At 43.7% G+C, this 20,882-nt stretch overlaps 1 protein-coding gene across 1 annotated transcript; it reads left to right on the forward strand.

Annotated features, from left to right (window-relative positions):
* Positions 1–10,939: 10,939 nt before the first annotated feature.
* Positions 10,940–19,392, forward strand: NMUR2 (neuromedin U receptor 2; the record flags this gene model as incomplete). The annotated part of the gene is made up of 4 exons (XM_082489684.1): positions 10,940–11,659; positions 16,614–16,698; positions 18,027–18,152; positions 19,133–19,392. 4 exons carry the CDS (start codon positions 10,940–10,942, stop codon positions 19,390–19,392), a joined length of 1,191 nt encoding a protein of 396 aa, XP_082345810.1.
* Between the last annotated feature and the right edge of the window lie 1,490 nt (positions 19,393–20,882).

Below are 20,882 nucleotides of genomic sequence, written 5' to 3' on the forward strand. Positions count from 1 at the left end.
TTTTGATTAAAGAGCATATTTAATTTTAAGCCTGGTCTTTTGGGCCCACTTTTCATCTTACAGTTAACTTCAGATCTCCGAAGTCTAGCTGCAACAGAACAACACATCAGCTTCTTTTCTACAACATAGAAACTATGTATTTTCCTATTTTCACTCTTCTCTTTGACGTGACGGGAGAGTAAGAGAACACCTTCAACGGCCTGGATTTGAAAGTACCAAGAGCAGTTAGAAAAAACACCCACTTCTGTATAAATATGGATAAGGTCTGAGGAAAAAGCTTTCAAGTTAATGCTTACAAAATCTGGTAGCAATCTAAACATTTTCAAAATATCACGCAGCAGGCTCGTACGGGCTTTAAAGTACTCCGGGGCTCTTGACGTTATTGCAGTTGTTGCCACAGAAAAACATGACGTCTCTCAAAGCAGAATCTACATAATGCTGCCGAAAGGGTGGAAGGGAAGATAACGTTTCTTATGGAAAGAGACAAAAACGCCTCATGATCTTCCTCCAGTGGGTTGCTGGTACTGTACAGGGCCAAATGCCAAAAAGTTTAAATCGCTACAATTTTTGTAGGACTTCATACTTCCTCTGTATCTCTCTGGGAGAGACAGGCAACCGTGCTTTGAAGGACTGGGCTATTCATATCCATGGAGCACTTGAAAATCTCATGGGAAATTTTATAGCGATGCAAGGGTAGATGTGCTCAGGAAGATGAGCTTTTTCCCCACTGAGAACAGTCTTTTTCACACCGCGAAGCACCATCTACATTGCATTGTAGAACGCTTTTGAAAAAAATCACTGGCAAAATGCGCAGGCCTTGATTCTCCCATCTTGAAGACAAAATCATGGCCTGTACACTTCATCTGAAAAGTACCTATTTAGCACAGAGCCAGAGTGTGAGCCGCTCGCTCACCAAAGGAAGTCGCCTTTAGGTCTGTCGATAAATGTTTCTTGAAAGGGACTGGAGATGTGCAGATTACTGCCCTGTGTTGTGGTTTGAACCTTTTTCCAGCTTCCAGTAAAGAGCGGATCTTCTGCTCCTTTTCTATCTGACTATTAGGTATCATTTAAACCTCGTACCTTCGCAAATATGAGCAAATTCTCTGGTTTTCCATTAGCTTGGGGGCTGTTCTAGGGACGCAATAAAACTATTAGCAAATATGAGAGGCACAAAGTACTACCCGCATGTCTTCCCTTTCACTTCTGTTTTGCATTAAATCACTTGCATGTCAGCTCTGAGACTTCAGTTCAAATGGGTGTTGTGTAAGACCATGAATTTCAAAAGGTGGTGATTGTCACCCAAAAGAAAGCAAGCGTAGCGCCTCCCGATGAAACGAAGGGCCACTACAGGGATGCTGGAAGGTCCGGCAGCTGCGGGACACCCCAAAGTTTTAGGAGACTTACTGAGCAACACTGCGGCAATGCAAGGGCAATCGACAAGGCTTGGAGCAAGGACCCTGGAAACCTTCAGTTCTAACCCGGGAACTCTTCTATGCCTTGAGAAAAAGTCCTGAATGTTTTCTAGAGGCCATTTATTAGTGTGAGCAGACTATCCGGTACCAACTCATCATGCATTGCATCGTCCAGGGAAATGGCAAGGTAGGACATTCTCGGTGCAGGGAAAATTTGTGTTATAGTATTTCTCTTCTGTTAGTGGCAACATAAGGCTGGGAACCAAAGCTCTGAACAGCCTTTAAGATTCGAAGTCTCAAGAGTACCAGAGAGACTTAGGCTCCCAGACACCTCATAAATCCGGACCGTGGATACTGTTTCCTTTCTCTTCTGGGATGATTGAATCATTTCAAACAGCGGAAGAGAGAATAATGAATAACAATGTGGGACTAATCGGGCTTGTACACAGTGTTATCTTGGAAACAGCAATGCTAAAGTGCCATTCCTCAAATTTTAGTGGTGACAGCTTCCACACAGAGGAATGCTGGAACAGCAGACAAGTGCATACTGAAGTAAAACTGGATGGGGAGCAGGTCTGTTGAAAAGGACCCGGGGGTGTTGGTAGATAGCAATGGGAACATGAGCCAGCCGCATGCCTGGCAGCAGCAGTGTCCCAGGCTGTACTAACAGGAGCACAGCCAGGACACTCAGGGAGGTCTTTATCCCCCCCCAGATCAGCACTCATTAGCCCATATCTAGAATAGTGCATCCAATTCTGGTTCCCCCATTGCGGGAATGACAATTATGAACTGGAGCAAATTTAGGAGAGGTCACCAAGATGTTTGGGACTGGAGCACTTGACCTGTGAAGAGATGCCGAGAGAACTGGTCTGGTTTCACCCGGGGAAGAGAAGGCTTCAGGGGACCTCATAGCAGCCTCTGCGGCACCTAGGAGGATGTCACCCCGTGGTCCACCCTGTGGTCTATCTGTACAGCAGACCCTGCTCTGAGCAGGAGGTTGGACTAAAGACCTCCGGAGATCCCTTCCAGGCTGTGTTAGCCTGTGATCCTATGATCCTATTTCTTTACAGGTTAATTGTTACTTCTTCCCTTTCTGTCTTCCTTCTTCCTCATCTCTGTCTTTACCTTTATGTACATTTTTCATTTGGTGTATTCATTTGGTATCATTTCATTTCTCTGTCTAAAGTTTGTTAAGTCCTTTTTCACTTTTAATCCCCGGTGTTTCTTTGTTTTACTTCCTAACAGGTTATTGTTTCAAGGTTGTTAGGTCTTCTCCTCCTCTATTTTATTTTCCTCCTCTGTCCTGCTAGCCATCATTAAGCTTTTCTTGTTTCAAGCAACATTAATCTTCAGCCATTGATCTTTAAATAGAATTGAAAAAGAAAACATCAGGCTTTCTAGTTCTGTTTTCCTTACCTAATCTATTTCTGATGTAATTTTAGAGTTAATATTACTACCCATTTAAATACAGCTTGCTGTATTGAGAGAACAACAACTTGACTCAGATTTGAGTAATTTCTCTCTGATGAAGAAATTTGTTTTATTAAAGGTATCGTCGAATATGTTCAGATGTTCGTCAATAAGAGATATGTTTAGCATTTAGTACAATCAGAGCAAATCAATAGAGTTCTGGGTCGGCTCAGGTCTAATTGTGGATCAGATTTTGCAAATGAGCAGATAATGAGGTGTCTTGGCTGGGCAAAATATCTATCAGTCTGGATGCTAAACTGGTCTCCCAGTAAAGAGGAGTGGACTAAGCCAAATTTGTACAGCCACTGTACAATTGGCATTGGGGAAGAATGAAGAGAGATGCACTGCGGCAGCTGTGGCTTCAGTGCCAGTGGCATAAGGAAATGTCCAAACAGCATTTTTGTGGATCTGAACTGAAGAGGGCACAGCCTTCATTCCCTCCTCTGTTGGCAGTGGTCTGTGTGGGAAGCTCCTGAGCCTCATACCCTCAGTTTCAGCGAGGGGAATAAGGCTCCCAAACCAGCGGAGCCATCTAAATCCTGTTGGAGAAGAACTGAGCGAGTAAAGCCACTGAACCCAGAATTACCAGGTCACAGGGGTGCTCAGGCCACCACCTAATCCCACCCCTCCCCCCCCTCCATTCTGCATAGGAGAGCTCTTCTCATCGCGTGGGGTCTCTTCCTTGTTCTGCTTCTCCACTCTAGAGGACCCGGGTGGGTTATTTTACCTTATTTTGCACTTCTGCCTGGGATCATCTCACTGCTGAGTGGGCTGCAAAGTACAGAAATGTTTTTGAGGTATACACCAGAATTTGAAACAAGCTTCTTAGTAAGTTGATCCAATTTGCTTTGCATGTCTAAGGCCTATTAGGTTATTTGAAAACCGTGGTAAATTATCCCTCCGGCACGTATCTTTTTCATCACTGTTTTGTCTAGAGTTTTCTTTCTCTTGCTAACCTTGTATCGGGAGACATTCAAAAGATCAGTGCCATCCCTCGCTGCATTTAACTAAACCAAGATATGACTCCTGGGGATAGTCTAATAGGCAAAAGAGCAGGAAGAGAACATCATCTGCCAGCATATTAATGTTCCCAATTATGCACATCCTTCTTCATAAAGATGGTTTCATTAATTCCAAGTCAAATACTATTGATTCTCAGTGTGACACAAAGACAGGTGATCACTGTAATCCAACTTACAAAGCAATCTGAACAGCAGCTGAGGCAGGAGGGAATGGAAACTCTTGACAAGTGCTTTTGCCAAACAGTCATCCTTATGAGCAGTAGAATAATGCTTTTACTAGAGCCAAGAAAATTTAAACCTGCACAGATAAGTTAAACAAGCCTTTTCTGAAATTAGAGGAAAAGGAAAAAATGCTGTCTGATTTCCAGTTTCTTAAATTGCGTAGGTAAGCAACTCTGAACAAACTGTTCCGTAGAGTATAAGCCAACACAGCGCTGCATTTCTGGGGGAAACAGAAAGTGTATATAGTTTTCCAATAGAAGCAAAACTTTTCAAATAAATTTTATTGTTCTCACAGCAAGATCACCTCCACACCAACGCTTAAAGAAATAAATGTTCAGATAACAGTTCTCTTACTGCTAGCTTTATGTATGATATTTGCTATATGTCCCATTTATCATTTTCACTGACGTATTCAGTTCTCCTATAACAAATTGCGAACGTCCTACCACCTCCAATAATACAATGCATCACTGCCTTTCTCTGGATCTGTTAAGACTTGTCACTGTGATTCCTTCTGTCTCACCAGTAAATATGTCTAATACATATCCAGGCACTATGCACACTCTACGGTATGAGTGGGGGGTTTTCTTGCGGAGAAAAATCCTTGCCCTGATCCCAAAGCGTGGGACAGAAGCCACGTGGATGCAAGTTGAAAAATAATACTGATGAGTCATGTCAGGGAAAGTAGTGAAGTCTCTTTTAGGTCAGGCCATCAAGTGAGTCGAGCTGTCCTGAGAAACATATACACCACAAGGAAAGGAAGAAACGGCAGTGGAGTACCAATACTGTAATAAGGTGCAGAGAACCATAGAGCGACGCTGAATAATCTGACTCTTCCTGCTGACTCCTTCCGAGCCCTGTAGTACCGCATCCCTCCAGACTCAGACAATCTGACTCATTCTGTACCGTGCTTGTCACTTCAGTATATTTTCGGCCGTGACAATCCTTTCATCTTCCCCCATGTAAATCTGAGTCACTTTGTCGCGATGGACACATTCAGTATGACAAGATTTTCTGCATCAGAGTTCTTTGTCAGCTCTTTTCGCTGCTCCCCTGCGTGTCAAGCCTGAGCCACATCCCTGCCCGCCACCCACTGCCTCTTCAAAGCAGGAGCAAACGCACGCACAGACACAGGAAACACTGACTAAAAAGGAGGGACGTCATTCCCACTAATTTCCGGAATCAACACAAAGCAATCCATCGCTGAAAGCCGTGTGAGTAGCTACATCCACCCTGCAAGATAAGAGCGGAGTAGGGAGGGATTTTTAGGACTGGGCTGTCCTCGCTCTTTCCCTGCTGCCTGGCTCGCTGGCCCTGTTTTCAGCTGTCCCAACAGCTTCTCAAAGGCGATGCCTGGACATGGCTCCCTCTAAAGACCGGTCCTGATGGGAGGGTAGACAAGATTGCACAAAATTGGGGTCTAAATTCATCTCGTTTGTTTAACAAGCTTGCTGTTAAACCTTATCACCCACTTTCCCTCTGCAGACAATAGGAAAAAATAAGCTCCTCCATTTCATATCTCTTACCTTGTGCTATGATTTAGGACAAATCCCTTTCTGGAGGTTCGTCTTTCCATGATTGACCAAAGTAGGAGCCTGAAAAATCTGCGTAGACTCATTTGCTGGTTTTAGTGACTAAAGTTAGGCAAAATGGGTTCCACCGCTGAAGCAGCCTGCGTCTGCGCTGGCAGTGTAGATTGGCAGCTGCCCCAGGCAGAGAGGTGGCCTCCTTGGTATTTTGTACCGCGGTCACGAAATCCACTTCTTATGTGTGTTGATTGATATCCTGGGGACTTCGGATATCATGCACAGCCATGGAAAAGCTGTCTGCGAAGAGCCCAGATAATTGCAAAATGACTTACAATAAGGCATGGAAAGGCTACCGCAGATCCAGCTATTGTTACAGTCCAGCTCATTCCTCCACCCGGGAGGGAGAAAAAATATACAAAATGTATCTACGCATTTGATGGCATGTTGAATATACTTAGAAAAACAAGGACTCACATTCCAGCTACTGTAGTGAACCAAACAAGCCTTTCAAAGGAGAAAAAAAAAAAAAAAAGCTTAATCCGTAATCTATAATTATAGCTCAGTAATTTATAAGGGGAATGGAGCTGTATTTTTCTAGCGATTACGTTAATACATTCAGTGTAGTATGGCTTAATGTTTCTGCTTACCAGCTCTGCGCCTTCTTTTTTGCATCCTCTTCTTTGCATCCCTATGGGACAGAGAAACTTGGTACTGCCAAGTTCTCAAAGGATGAAAACAGTAAGTTTGAACCTGCAATTCTGAAAGGAGTGTGGCTCCATGGGCAGCTCTGAAAGGCTCCATGACAAGAGAAGGGCCAGCAAGCTCAGACAGGCTGGATAGCCGCCCCCTCACACAGAATTTGTAAAGGATTTTGCACCTACCTTCTGTATCTACAAATTGGAGAAAGGGTGAAACCACTGAAACAACAGAATCTGATGGCAGCAAATGGAATTTAGAAATCAGAAATGAAAGACCAGGTTGTAACTGCTGAAGATAAAAATTAGAATTATGGCAAACCCAATACCTCTTCCAGCCCTTCCAATGAAGCAGGATGACTTTTTAAATTTGAGTGTACAGTAAGCTTTACAGCACTTGCTTGCAAACCCTGAGCAATATCCCGTGCAGGGTTGCTCAGAGATGTCAGCTCAAGTCCTGGATGCCAAGTGGACATGTCAGGGCAGTACTGTTTCTCAGCTAATCAACAGAATTAATTAGCGTGGCACACCATGGCGTTAGCACAGCTATATTACTTCCTGTTCCTCAACCAGAGAACGTGAAGCTGGATGAGAAGCCTCCTTGTCTCAGCACATCGATATAAATATCAAAAAAAGCTTGTTTTGCTTGAATAAAATTCTACATTCTGAGATGAGCAAGTATTCAGAGCAGACCATCATAATGGCCCATGGTTCTTGAAAGTACATCCCTCTGTAAGCATGACCAGGGGAGGATTTATCCATTTGTTACACTCTGGATTACTCCACCACTTTCTGTCTCTTTTGATGAATGTGTCCGATTTGCCCTAAAATAGAAAATTATTCACCACTTACTGACCTAATATATGGTCGCTAATTGTTGCCCTTACAAGTGCTTTGGGAAACATGGAGGCACTTGAATTTACCTCTTGTTAAACGTTCGCTTTGCTGCTCTCAGTGGAACGCAGGAATGTGCTGTAGCGCATCACATATTGGCTAAGGGAAAGATTCCACAACGTAAATGTGGTACAAGAGATACCACCAGTATGAGGGCATGGTCAGTGCCTAAGGAGATAATGCCACTCTCTAGTAGTGACACTTACCGTGCCAAAAAGCCTCATCTGGGTTAAAGTTGCCAGATATTACACAACATTAATATGCATTACACAGTGTACGTTACATTAATGTAAATATTACCTTACATTAATTACATTACTGTTACACAAAACTGCGCTATTCTAAGGCCAGCGTGCAGCACACCATCTTCCTAGGAGTGTATTACAGCAAGCACCAATGAAGTATGCTTTATAATGAAAAATACCAAATGCTTTAATATTACTTTCCAAAGGAAAATCTGTTTTTATTTGCTGTCTCAGTTGTAAAAATAAAATATTTCCAGTCATACAGAGCCAGAGCTTGTCTTTGGTTAGATACGCTCTCCTATCCTTATTGAGACAGATATGTTAAAGAACGGTGAATAAAGCTTCAACAAATGAGCTGAAATATATTTTCCACTCTCCTTGTCCTCTCCATCTGCCACTTAATCGTGGTCATAGTGACATGGTTCCCGGGGTGACTTGCTAGACAAATAGACCTGATTTTCTTCTGTGCTTCTATTCTTACAGCTTGCCAGCGCCCAAGCCCAGCAGAATCAGAAAGGATGGAGGAGGGAGAACAAGTGGAAGTAGGCACAGGTGATCCTGGCACATCCACACTTTCAAGGGACCTGACGTGTTTCTACAGCCCATTGCTTTCCTCTCACAGAGGTTGAGACGGGTATGGCTGCCCTGTTGGGGTTTTTTTTAAGTAAATAATTCAATTCATTTTGGTTTCCTTGAGTTCAAGCTGAACAGACCTCAAGTTTCCTTTTCAGTTTCTTTACAGAGGTTTATGTGTAAGAAGAAAAATGAAAACCAATTTGGTAGCTACTTTAGAAGTGTTTACTTGCCTCAGTTATGATGCAGTATAGAGAGTGGTGCAACTTACTGGGGGAGGACGAAGAAATGGAAAGAAATGAAATATTGTTGAGAGATTAAGGGAAAAAAAAAACCCGAAAGATAAGCAGAGGCACAGAAAGTGTTTAGGCCTGCACAAATTCTTAAATACTTATCTCCTTGTGTGCTCTGAAACAGTCAGTCCTCATCTTGACCAGGCACCTTACGAATGATTCTTCTGTTCCTATCCCTTACGTCAACAGCAGTTCAAAATCAAATTCACATTCTCTCAACGTTGTTAAAATGCAAGGAGTCTCTTTAAGATGAATCCTTAATGAAGGGAGAAATAGGTCAAAAGAGCACTCTTATTGCTCACCAATCCAATAAAACCCTTCAACCTGCTGAACGAGACACCTCTGTGCAATGCTAAAATAAATGAGTAGGGTCTTCTTGATGGAGAGAGTTCATGTGCAAGATAATTTCAGCACATCCGAAAGTCATCATAAGAGACACGCTTCTGTCTTTTAGAATAGTTGTTGTAGTACCTCCCATGCCTTTAACATTTCAAATGAATGCACAGTAGTCCTCAGCCTCCACACATTGAATACGCCTCTGTGGGACCAAACCTCGGCTCTTTGCCTCTTGCTGCTGTTTTTGGAGGCAGTCTGTGCTTATTACAGTATTTTTTCTTGTACACTACTAAACCAGAAGTTAAAGAGGAAAGGAGTAAAGACGACAGGATCTAAGATAGCCTCAATTCTTAAGAGTCAGAAAACAGATTTCGTGGGGAATCAGTTCACTGTGTAGCCGTTTACAGTGGAGTAGTTTGCATCTTCCTCGGAAAACTTGCTTTTGTCAGGATTTTGGAGGAGGCGCCAGCCAAAAAGGCTGTTCTTTGGCTTCTGAGTGGTTAAAAATGTGTGGTCTTAGGTTAGTAGCCAGAAAGACTCAGCTAAAGGCTGAAAGAGCTGGGACTCTTTAGCCTGGAGAAGAGAAGGCTGAGGGGAGACCTTATTATGGCGTACAAGTATCTAAAGGGTGGGTTGAAGGAGGATGGAGCCAGGCTCTTTTCAATGGTTCCCAGTGACAGGACGAGGGGCAATGGGCACAAGTTAGAACACAGGAAGTTCCGTTCAAATACACGGAAACACTTCTTTACGGTGAGGGTGACAGAGCACTGGCACAGGCTGCCCAGGGAGGTGGTGGAGTCCCCTTCCCTGGAGATTTTCAAGCCCCGCCTGGATGCAGTCCTGAGTAATGTGCTCTGGGCAATCCTGCTTTGGCAGGGGAGTTGGGCTAGGTGATCTCTAAAGGTCCCTTCCAAATCTGAACCTCCATGATTCCGTGAAAGGGTCAAACAGAGAAAAGAAGGTGGTTCTTCACACATAGATAGCAGCCCCAAGGAGCTCCTTGCCAAAAGATGTTGGGGATGTAAAATGTTTACACGGCTTCAAGGGAGGGACTGGGCAGGTACTCAAAAGTGAGAGCTGGTGAGAGGTACTGGGCAGACAAATTGCACAGTCTGACAACATTCCCTAAAGCAGCCCTCAGCTTTCGCACATCTTTGATTGCAAACAGCTAAACTTTTTTCTGAATCTCAGAAGATGACATCCATGCACTTTGAAGCTTTTTTGTTTTAGAGAAATTCGGTAAGGAATCAAGCATTCACAAGGAGCTAAATGTTCTATTTTGACACAGCCGTCATTCTTGCAGGATACACTTTTTTGGCTCAGAAAGTGTGTTTGCAGGATGGTTGTCATTCAGGAAGAAATAAGAGTTTATAAAAAACTCATGTAAATTCAGTCCCAGGGGCAATAAATATGTCTTAAGAATAATATGGTCCTCAGAAAGTTTTCCAAAAAAAGGCTATCTAAGGATATGGGATCACATTCCAGCACACCAGGGAAGTGGGAGAATGCTTTGATATCAATAAGTACAGCAATTAAAATCCTATGTTGGATTTCAGGAGAAAAAAAAATATAGAGTTTAAAAAAGGCTGAAACATTATAGTAGTCTAATTCCACACGAATGACTACAAAACCGGGTTGGCTTTCTGCCGATCAAACTCTGTTTCCAAATACTTGCTGCCATAGACAACAGAAAATAACAATCAGCAGAGATCTGAAAAATAAAATCATGCCAGATTTTTATTTTTCTTTTGCTTGTGCCTCATAACTGGATGTAGCATCAACATAATTTTGTAAAAGCTTTTTGTACTGAGTTTTGGAGGTTTCCCACCCTCTGACAAATGCAAACATTTTGCAGCCAGTCTCACTTCCTATATTTCAGATTCCCAGCTCTCTAAATCCCACATTTCTGATTTTGTAAATGCGTCTGCTGCGGGAGCTGATACAAGTAGCCGGAACCTCTTTTCTTACTCTATAATCTAATGCACTTAGCGAGCCAATGAATATGTGTGAAAGGAGGGGCTTTCTGGCTAAGGGACTCCTTGCAGGGGAACAGCTGTTACAACGGCAAAACCTCAACCGAAGCCAGGAGCCAGGCAAACACACGCACTCACATCTCTCAGTGGCTTTGTGCATCTACGTCTGGCAAGACAGCTCCCCCCCCCCCCCCCTGCAAAAAGTGAACAAACTAGCACAGAGAAACTTAAAGAAGACCGGATCTCGGTTGCGAAACGTTTCAGAAGATCCAGTAATGGCCTGGATCAGCAATATCTCCTGGTTTAATCATTTTGCTCTACATGAAGAACGTTTCAGGAGGTACTTAAACAGCACTGAGGATTACTTAGCCTTCCTATGTGGGCCCAGACGGAGCCATCTGTTCTTGCCCATGGCTTTGGTGTACACCCTGATCTTCATTGTTGGGGTGATAGGTAACTTCTTAGTTTGCCTGGTAATCCTCAAGCACCGGAACATGAAGACCCCGACCAATTACTATCTCTTCAGCCTCGCCATCTCAGACCTGCTCGTGCTACTTTTTGGGATGCCGCTGGAAGTCTACGAGATGTGGAGCAACTACCCCTTCTTGTTTGGGCCCGTTGGCTGCTATTTCAAGACGGCACTCTTCGAGACGGTGTGTTTTGCCTCCATCCTCAGCGTGACCACAGTCAGCGTGGAGAGATACATTGCCATCCTCCATCCTTTCCGTGCCAAGCTGGAGAGCACTCGCAAGCGTGCCCTGAGGACCATCGTGGTGCTCTGGGTCCTCTCTGTTCTCTTCGCCCTCCCCAACACAGGCACCCATGGCATCATGCTGCAGTATTTCCCCAATGGCACCCTGGTCCCTGGCTCTGCCACCTGCACTGTAGTCATGCCCATGTGGATCTACAACTGTATTGTCCAGATTACGTCCTTTCTCTTCTATGTGCTGCCTATGGGGGTAATAAGTGTGCTGTACTATCTGATGGGGCTAAGAGTAAGTCTTCCAACTGTGCTCATTGTTTCCTTAGCTCATTCTTGTGTGTTTGTGTCTGTATGTGTCTTTCAAGTGATTTCACCTTTTTCTTGCCCATCTGTTCCCCACCCCCCCAGCCCTGAAAAAGCAAAAGTATTTCAAACCTCTGAAACCAATGGATCCAACTCCTCCTTCGGTGTAATCCCATTCTCGAATGAATATAGCTATGTTGGGGCATAATTTACCCCCGTCTTTTTTTAAGAACTTACCATAACTGCTGCTCACATTTGAATGTTACTCAAACACCCAAGCCTGTAGATTGATTCCAGCCTCTCAGAGGTTGGCACCTTTGCAGTAGGGACTAGAAGGAAATAGACCAAAAGGAAAAGGTGAAAAGAATAAAAAGGAGCAGGGTAGTGATTGAATCTTGTGTATTATTTGTTTTCCCTCTTCTTGTGACTGTGGAAAGTCCATTGCATTACATTATTTTTCTCCTTCCCCGGAGATGGTGATAATATTCAGTTGTTAAAACTCACAAAGCTGTTATAAACTGAAATGATACCTTATTGCTGCAGCTAGCAAATTCAGCCATCATTTCTTTATATAACTATGGCATAGTTTCACCATCGATTAAGGCTACCTTAGAGTTCATATTCCTCCTCTCTTCAGAAAGCGAGACTAGTTTTACCAGGTATTCGTCATTTAAATACATGGATAAAACAATCAGTATGACAGTATTCTAAAGCTGTGTAGTACAACACTGAAATGCACTGTTACTCACAGAGAATTGATGACTGTTCTTCTCAAATGTTACATATGTTTTGAAAATATAAATCCTATCTCATTACACTGAATATAACTTAAAGTTTAAAAGCTATGTCTGATCATATAGCAAGAAAGGGATGCAATATGCTCATAGAGGTAAATGAACTTACTGAATAATGTGCAAGGAATTCAGCCAAATCTGTGCTGGTGTATATATCATTTTGTTTTGCTGGCTGATATTTACTGTTATCTGAAACTATACAGAAGCAATTTTTCCTTACCCAGGAAAAGCCACAAGGATTAACTGCCAGAAATCCATTGCACACAGCAGATCTTCGAAGCAACAAAAGGGTTAAATTATCCCCACAGCCCAGTGGCTGTTGAGGGGTCTTGACAAAGTTTCACTGAAAATTTTGCAAAATAAGACCTGGAGGGAGGAGAAAGTGCTGAAAACAGAGCTGTTCAGAAAAGAAAGAGAAATCCCCAAACTAATAAAAAGAAGTCTTGAAGACTGCAATAGCTTCTATTTGCGGCAGCAGATATTCCTAATCCCCATCCCAGAAGAGAAGCTAGGTACCAGACGAGGGCTGCATCCCCAGGACTTCTGTATATTCACAGATACGCTCAAGCTGTCTTTCCTAAGGGCTGCAATGTTCATTGCTTATGCATCTGCTTTGCTGTATATCCAACTCAGACTTCCAAAATTTGAACAACACCCATGCTGGCTATATCTGCATTGCGCTCTAAATTGCACTAGGCAAGATAGTTTCGTTTTTTCAACAGAAATGGTAGGAGAATGGTGTGTATATATATAATTTTTCAAGAGAAGACACTTTTTGTCTGCTCACAGAGGATGAAATCTGTGAAGCTTCAGCAACCCTCCAGAGTCTCCTGAGTGCCATATATTGCTCATAGACTGTAGTGGAAAAGCTCAGAGTTGATCCAAAGGCTGTAAACCAGCTCAAATTCAGCAGAGAGGCATAGACTTTCCAAGTCCAGGCTTTGGGGAAAGGCATTTCCTTGCCAAAGTTTCTCCCTCAAGCTTTGTCAGTGCTCAGGAGAGCCTCAGGATGCAACGCGGAAAGAAGCAAGTGTGACATGTTAAGCAGCTGTGAGAGGGTAGCAAACACTGGTCATATTGTAGCCGAATTAATTTTTTAATTTTATACCTTGCAAAAAGAAAAAAAAATGTATTTGTCTTTCTCCCTGGGAAATTCATGGCCAACAGAGCCTTCAGGTTGGTTACCTCATGGTCAATTACCTCATGATCTACTTGGATATAATTTTAAGGCTTGATGGTTAAATACAACAATGTTATGGTCAATAGATGGTTCCAGCATTAGTGTAACAAAGAGGACACTGATGATTACACTGTAGTCTCGTTAGATTTGATTGTGGAGGCTTCCTGCTGCCTCTTTCATGGGGTCTTCATCACAGGGGCCTTTTGGGACCAATCCCTAAATCAGCCAGGCTCTTCCTTAAACCCAGTTCAGCTGTTGGGCTACTGGTTGCAACCTATATCCAAAAAGCTGAGGAGGAAGAGGAGATGGAGAAAATGGCTGCTTGTAGAAGCCAGTCCCTGCAGCGCTGATAGAGATGGGGTGGCGTTGCTTGGGAAGAGGTCTGCATTGCAGCAGGATTCCGTGCAGGGTCCTTGTTCATTTGCTTCAAACTGATCTCTAAAAGGGCAGAGGGATAGGTGGCTATCACTGGTTGTTTAAAAATCAGATTCTGTTTAACTAGGATTTTTGAATGAATGAAGAGAGTGGAGAGTCCAGAGACCTATTTATCCCACCTCCTTCAGACATCTCTAAGGGGATCTAGATGATCAGATGGGATGAGATTGACCTCCCCTAGGATGATTCTTCTTTTAAGAGTCCAACGCTTCTCTTAGTGTCTCTTCCCCTCAGTAACACATTGGACACACTAATGATTTCGATTTCAACTATCTTTGAATCGGGACAACTTATTGTTGCCAACGTACACCTGGTCCAGATTTTCTCATCAAAATCTATTTTGTCTCAATGCCCAGTTGTTAAAACCAGCATCGTCTGTGGACAGTTGACTGCCTTTGGCTAATGTCTGCAGAGCCCAGCACACTCCTGGAAGGGTCTGTCCTCTCTCCGTGAAGGTTGTCCTGCAAACCTCGCACCCATTAACAAATTTCCTTTTGCGATGGGAGTGAGCGAAGCTGCAGTTCAGCAGACGGGTGGCAACAGCTTCAGCCAAATCACTCGAGTAGGCAGAATTGCATGATTTAGCACAAGTTGTGGTTTTTAAATATCAACTTTTTCTCCAGCTGGAGAGAAAGTTTGACCACCACTCTTCTCAGACAGGCCAAGGAGCTCACAGAAAAATGTTCTCCTGCTTTTGCTGAGTGGCCTCACGAGGTTTGCCTGGGGATAGGTGAGGCCCCAATTTCGCTCTGCTTTTTGATTTCTAGTATGAAATGCTGTAGCTAATAAAGATATGGGGGCAAAGCCAATTTTCAGCTTCTTGCTCCAGACACTTTTAATCTCTTGCAGTGAATGGGTAACATTCATCTCCAGGCAACCCTACATAACCTCATACGTCCACAGTAACGTAAAAGTAACCGCTGCCTTGGCTGGAGTTCTCCCCCTGTCAAACCACTGGCATGAACTCAAGTTACAACCTTTGCCATGAACTCACTTCTTTTTTTTCCTTCCCCTTTATCATAACTCATTGTTTTATTAAACTGCAACTGCTCAGTTATTCTTACCAGTTACACCTCCATCTATTATCACTTGAGGCTAAAGAGGAGCCTTATAGCATCATCAAAATGACAGGAGGAAGGTGAAAAATATACATGTGTCTCTAGTTTATTACAGCACCAGAGCACTGTATTCTCTGCGGCTTTGGAATACGCCTGGAATAGATTATTGTTGAGACTGAAAACCACTGAAGGGAAACGAGGGATTTTAATCAATCTGAGCAGACATCTATTGCTAGATGTGCTACATCTTCCTTAAGCAACTGTGGCTATGACTAGAAGTTACAAAGGGAATTATGTAAAACATAGGAGGCTGAATTGCACTATAATTGAATATAATTCGAATTATATGTGTTTCCCTTTTATGGGTTTTATGAATAAACAGAACACTGAAAGAAGGTCTCATTCGATAATCCTTACAGAAAAGTGTTGTTAATCAAAAACCAGGAAGCAAAGTCACAGTGTAAAAAGCAAAAGAAAGAGGCACAACTAGCATGTTTTCACAAGATTTTTACAAATCCAAATTGGTTTCTATCTTTTCCCTCATTCCTGATATTCTTTCCCACGTAACTGAAAGTTTTGTTTCCTGTTTCAGTTGTAAAAGACATCCCTCCAAATCTGTTTGCTAATCAGAAGTGCCCACTTCAGGAAGCTGGGTCCAGTTACGCACTCTCCATAGATGATTTCTTGTATAATCAAAGCAATTGTCCTGATTATCTAGCCCTGGTCTTTTCATCACCAAAGCACCAGTGGTCTTGCTGTAAGCATATTGGGGAAGAATTTCAGGGACGATCAGATTATTCTTTACATACATTTTTTAGAAGTCCAGGAAAAACTACTGGAGAAAAAAAAAAAAGAAGCCTTGTTGTAATTGAGCAGTACGTGGCTGAAACTGTGCATATCATGCACACCCGCTGTCTGCAAGAGAGCATATATGGGTTTTGTTCATTAGATGGCTCGAATATCAATTAGTCCAAACACTCAGGGCATGAAACAAACTCCCTTGAATTCTACAGGAATTTTTCCAGTGATTACAGCTGTGTTTCACTGAGGCCTCTCTGGGTGTTTTTTGGATCATTGGTTTGTGCTTAATTGTGGGGAACCCTTTTAGGAAAATAAACAAACAAACAATGTTTTGCTAGAAGAGAAAATAATGCCTAGAAAAATACTGTTGAAATTGAACACAAACTGTGAACCAAATATTGACTTATTGAGAAAGGACAAGTGGGGAACCGAAATACAAATTTGCTGTAAATACGTGGTCTCAGATGGGTAAAATCTGCAGATTGTTTGGAACCTAAAGCTTCAGTGTTTTCCTAGACTAAAACTGAAATTTAAATGTAGATTTTTTTTTTCAGTGAGTCCTGAGTTGCCCCAAGTTTTCCCTTCTTGAACTACAGTTATCAAAATATCAAACTGGCTATGTTGGGTGGGGATGTCACCTTCTAAGCTCTCCTTCGGTTTCCCTCCTTTTGCCAGTTGAAAGGAGACAAATCTTTGGAAGCGGAGGAAATGGCTGTGAACGTTCAGAGGCCATCCAGGAAATCAGTCACCAAGATGCTGTGTAAGTAGTGAGTCCTTCTGCGTTTTATTTTCCGTGGACAAGAGGGTGACCTGGCCTGAAGGGTATAAAGAAAATTCACTGCATACAAGAGTTATGACATGAGTAGCTGTGATCAAAAAAAAAAAAAGACTTATTGGTATTTTATTTGGACTTACATGGCATGGGAGTGAAACATCATGGCCATCTATCAAAAGACTCAGAAGGCAACTTTTTCTCCCCAACACAAGAGGAGGTTGAGCAAAGCCACGTGGCAGACAATTGCACGGCAGCTCTCTGACACCCCTCATTCCAAAGCTGGCCCTTGCAGCCCTCTAGGGAGGAGCGCTCTTTTTCAGAGTGCAAATAGCCTATCTTATACATTTTTAAAGGAGGATGTATCTGTGTTTTGCATCACACCATGAGCTCTGCTCATGGACAGGAAGGTCCTGCCAAGCCACATGCATCACCTACTGCTGACTTAAGCACTTAGACCTTCCCAAGAAAAAGTAGGACCCAGGCAGACTCGCACATTGTATAGCATTCAGGAGAATTTGTGCTCCAACCACTCTGAAAGCACTCACATCACTTCCTAATTTAAGGCTGTCTTTAAGGCAACCATCACCTTGCTCCTGAGATGGTGCTTATGCAGGAAACATAAATCACCTTCAATATTTCCTGCAACAACATTACTCTTTTAGGCAGCTTAAGTCACCTTCTGAACTAGGAAATTGTACTTTGAAGTCAGCCTCATTTTCTGCGCCCCGTGACTGTGACCAGAGATGCTCACGGGACCAAAGTTTGGAATGGGTTTGCAAGAGTCCTTACTAGAGCCACCGCAGGCCAATTTGTGTGTGGAGGTAAAGTCTTTTTCTTCCATGCTGAACAATGCACCCAGACAGACTTATCATCAGTGGATGGTTCCTGTGGCCTTATCCTGCTACGTGACGTACAAAGAAAGTGCAGAGGAAATTTACTCCAAGGCGCAATGGAGCCAATGTGTCCCAGGTACCACAGACGAATCCAGATGTCTCACTGGCAGTTTCTCCACTGAGCTCTGTACATGCCACAGCACTACCTGGCTGTTGGCTGCGGTTTGGATGTCATTGCATGTGCATGCATTGAGCTACCAAACGCAGAACTCAGTGGAAAGTTCGTTCTTTTAGCTGGTAACCTTTTTTAGTAAGCACTGCAGAAAGACAGAAAGGATGGCAAAAGTTTTGAAACAATGTATAAAAATTGCATATTTAGTCTTCCATCCAGCTTTTTGAAATATCTCTACTCTGTGCAGGTGAGAGAACCATATCCTTCCAATTCTGACTTGTTTTTCTTCTCCCCTTTCTCCATGCTAGTTGTCCTCGTGATGGTTTTTGCGATCTGCTGGGCTCCCTTCCATATAGATCGACTCTTCTTCAGCTTTGTTGTGGAATGGACTGAGCCTCTGGCTAATATATTCAACTTAATTCACGTGGTGTCAGGTAAAGCTTTCTTTTTTCACTTGCAGAGGCACGGGCAAAAAAAGTATTTGTGAGTGGTTTACTTGAAATATGTGGTCATTTATTTTGTAGGTGACATGAGACATGCATGCAAGAACTTCTTGGGGTTTGGTAGACAGTGATGAGAACTGTGCCTTAAAGAAAAACTGCATGCAAGTGTCTGAAACTTGGGCATGTTGTCCAATACGGTTGTCTGAATATTCACAAAGAATGAAAATAAAATTAAAAAAAAGGATATCACACATTATTACCAGCTACTTTTTCTTCTTGGAAATGTTCAGAAATGAAGGCTGCTGTCATTCAGCTGCTTTTAGTGAATACACAGCGGCAGACATCACCCTCCAGAGGGTCTCAGGCAAAGGGGAAACCTTACCAAATGGCAAGACGAGAGACTTACATCCTGCTCAGAACTGGGCGATATAACCAAATGTTTGTGGCCCTGCCAGCCGAAAAATGAAGGCTTTTTCAAAGAGGAATCTTATTTTCAGTCTGCCGTGGGAAAAAGCTGAATGTGTCCATTAAGCAGCTCAGACAGATCCAATCTCGTGCAACTGCCCTGGTGTGTTTTAAGAAATCAGCTCCCCTCGGCTGGAAGTTTTCCTCTGACAGCTGTGCTGGGGGCGCCAGCTGTGCAAACCCTGCGGGGCCGAGGGCGGCGCTGGAGACCGGTCAGTACAGCTCAAGAGGGAGCTGGTTCCTGAACAGCTGCAGATAGTGAGCTCCAGTGAACACTCTTCTCCCGCTCTCCTTTCCCTGTGTGCTGCGGTGCCCGAGCCAGCCTCGGGGAGACATCCCTCTGCCTGTGCCAGGAAGGCAGCAGGCAGAGCTCCGCTGTTGCTGCCTCCCCCATTGGGGCCAGGCTTGGGGGAGCAGTAGGGACAATGAGGGCGTTTTCCTCTTCTGAGATCGTTTCACACACAAATGAGGTGTCTCTCTCATTTCTCTCACCCTTGTTCTCCTAGGCGTTTTCTTCTATCTGAGCTCTGCTGTGAACCCCATCATTTACAATCTGTTGTCCCAGCGCTTCAGGATGGCCTTCCTCAGTGTGATTTCTCCTCGCTGCAAGCACTGGGCCCCTAAACATCCCACCAGCAAGATGCCGGTACCGCAGAGCATCTTCGTGGTTGAGGACCACAATCTCATGGACTCTGCTGAAGACACAAGTCTCCCTGGCACCCACAGGACATCTGTCAGCAGTTCGCAGCTCTCCACCGGTCTGTGACTTTCTACACGATCCAGGTGAGAGAGAAGTTAAAGAAAGCTACTTTAAGAAACAGAAAGAGAAGAGATCCCCCTTAAAAGACTGATTTCAGCAAGAAGAGCTCACAGATGTGTCTTGTTGAATGAATGAAGGAGGAGACTGTAATTAGCAGGTGGTTGAGAAGGATTGTGTTGCCCTCAAGCTAACAGGAGGGCTGGGAATCTCAGCGTACCGCCTGCGAGCTATGCCAGCAAGGAGCTGCTTTACAAAACTGAGACACGCTCCCTGTGTTACCAGCGCAGGAGGGAGACACAGCTTATCCTAGTCTTACCGAATGGCTTTTTGTGCACCAGCCTAAACATCAGTTTACTTAGTTTGATTGAAATGGGGCAACTTGCTTGCACAAGCCTGGTCTACCCACTTCTAGCTTTAGGCAAGCCAGTCTCACTTCTCTCCCCGACGATCTTCTTCTCGAGGTGTAGCTTTTGCAAACCGCTCTTGGCAGTGTGAGCAAGTAGGCGCGAACAAGAGCAGCTCTGAGCTGGGCTGAAAAACATCAGACACCAGCAATAGCTATTTCTAGGGCAAAAGAACCAGAGAGCCAACAATTATGAAAAGCAAACTTTTGCTTTCTGAGCTAGGTGAAGATTTGAGTGGGGGGTGGTGATTAATGTCTTGAATCACTTTGTCAAAAAACCTACCCTTTAGTGGGTTGTCTTTAACAAGTCTCAACGTTACTGCAGTATCTCCTCGTACTATGTCTGACAACATCTACACAGTGCTGAAATGGCACGTGCATGCCACAAATTCATCTACATTACCTGGGAAATAGCCATTGCTGGGAGCTGAGGATGTTCCTGATGAGAGTCCTTTGCCAAAAATGCGGCTGGTAGGGGATATCTGCCCAGGGGAAGTGGAAGGTCTGCAGTGTTTGCAGGTTTACCTTGTGCATCGGACGGTTTCGGTTTTGCCCATCTGCCTGAACTGAGCCCGACCACGTACAAATGGACCGTGGTAGGTCCTTGCTATGTCCCATGTCCTGCAGTTTGCAACAGCTTCTTACTATTGCTTGAACTTCAGATACTTATGTTTTGCCTCTGCCAGTGAAGCCCTGTGGTCATACTTCAGCAGACTTCACACCTGCCCATACCGGGTGGATTATAAAAGTCAGAGAACTACATGGGGTTAAGCAACCCCCAGGGAACAGGCTGGAAACCATACACAGTGGAATTGGGACAAACCTAAAGGATCAGAGAAGCGGGTACAAAGGCAATAAAAAAGAGAGTTTTGCAGTGAGTTTGCACCTACTTAATTCAGTTTTTCTCACAAACCACAATATAAGGTCTGGGAAACTCTCCTGCATCCCAGTCGTGCAAACAGATCCTGAAGACAGCACACTTACATCCAGGTTGAGGAGTTCCTGAGCTCCACTCACTGCAAAGTTAGGAGCCTGCAGAGTTTTGTAAAGGGAAGACGGGGTGAATCCATTACATGGCAGAGAATTGTATGAA

The sequence above is a fragment of the Vanellus vanellus genome, assembly GCF_965231255.1.
Source record: "Vanellus vanellus genome assembly, chromosome: 13".
Classification (NCBI taxonomy): Eukaryota; Metazoa; Chordata; class Aves; order Charadriiformes; family Charadriidae; genus Vanellus; species Vanellus vanellus.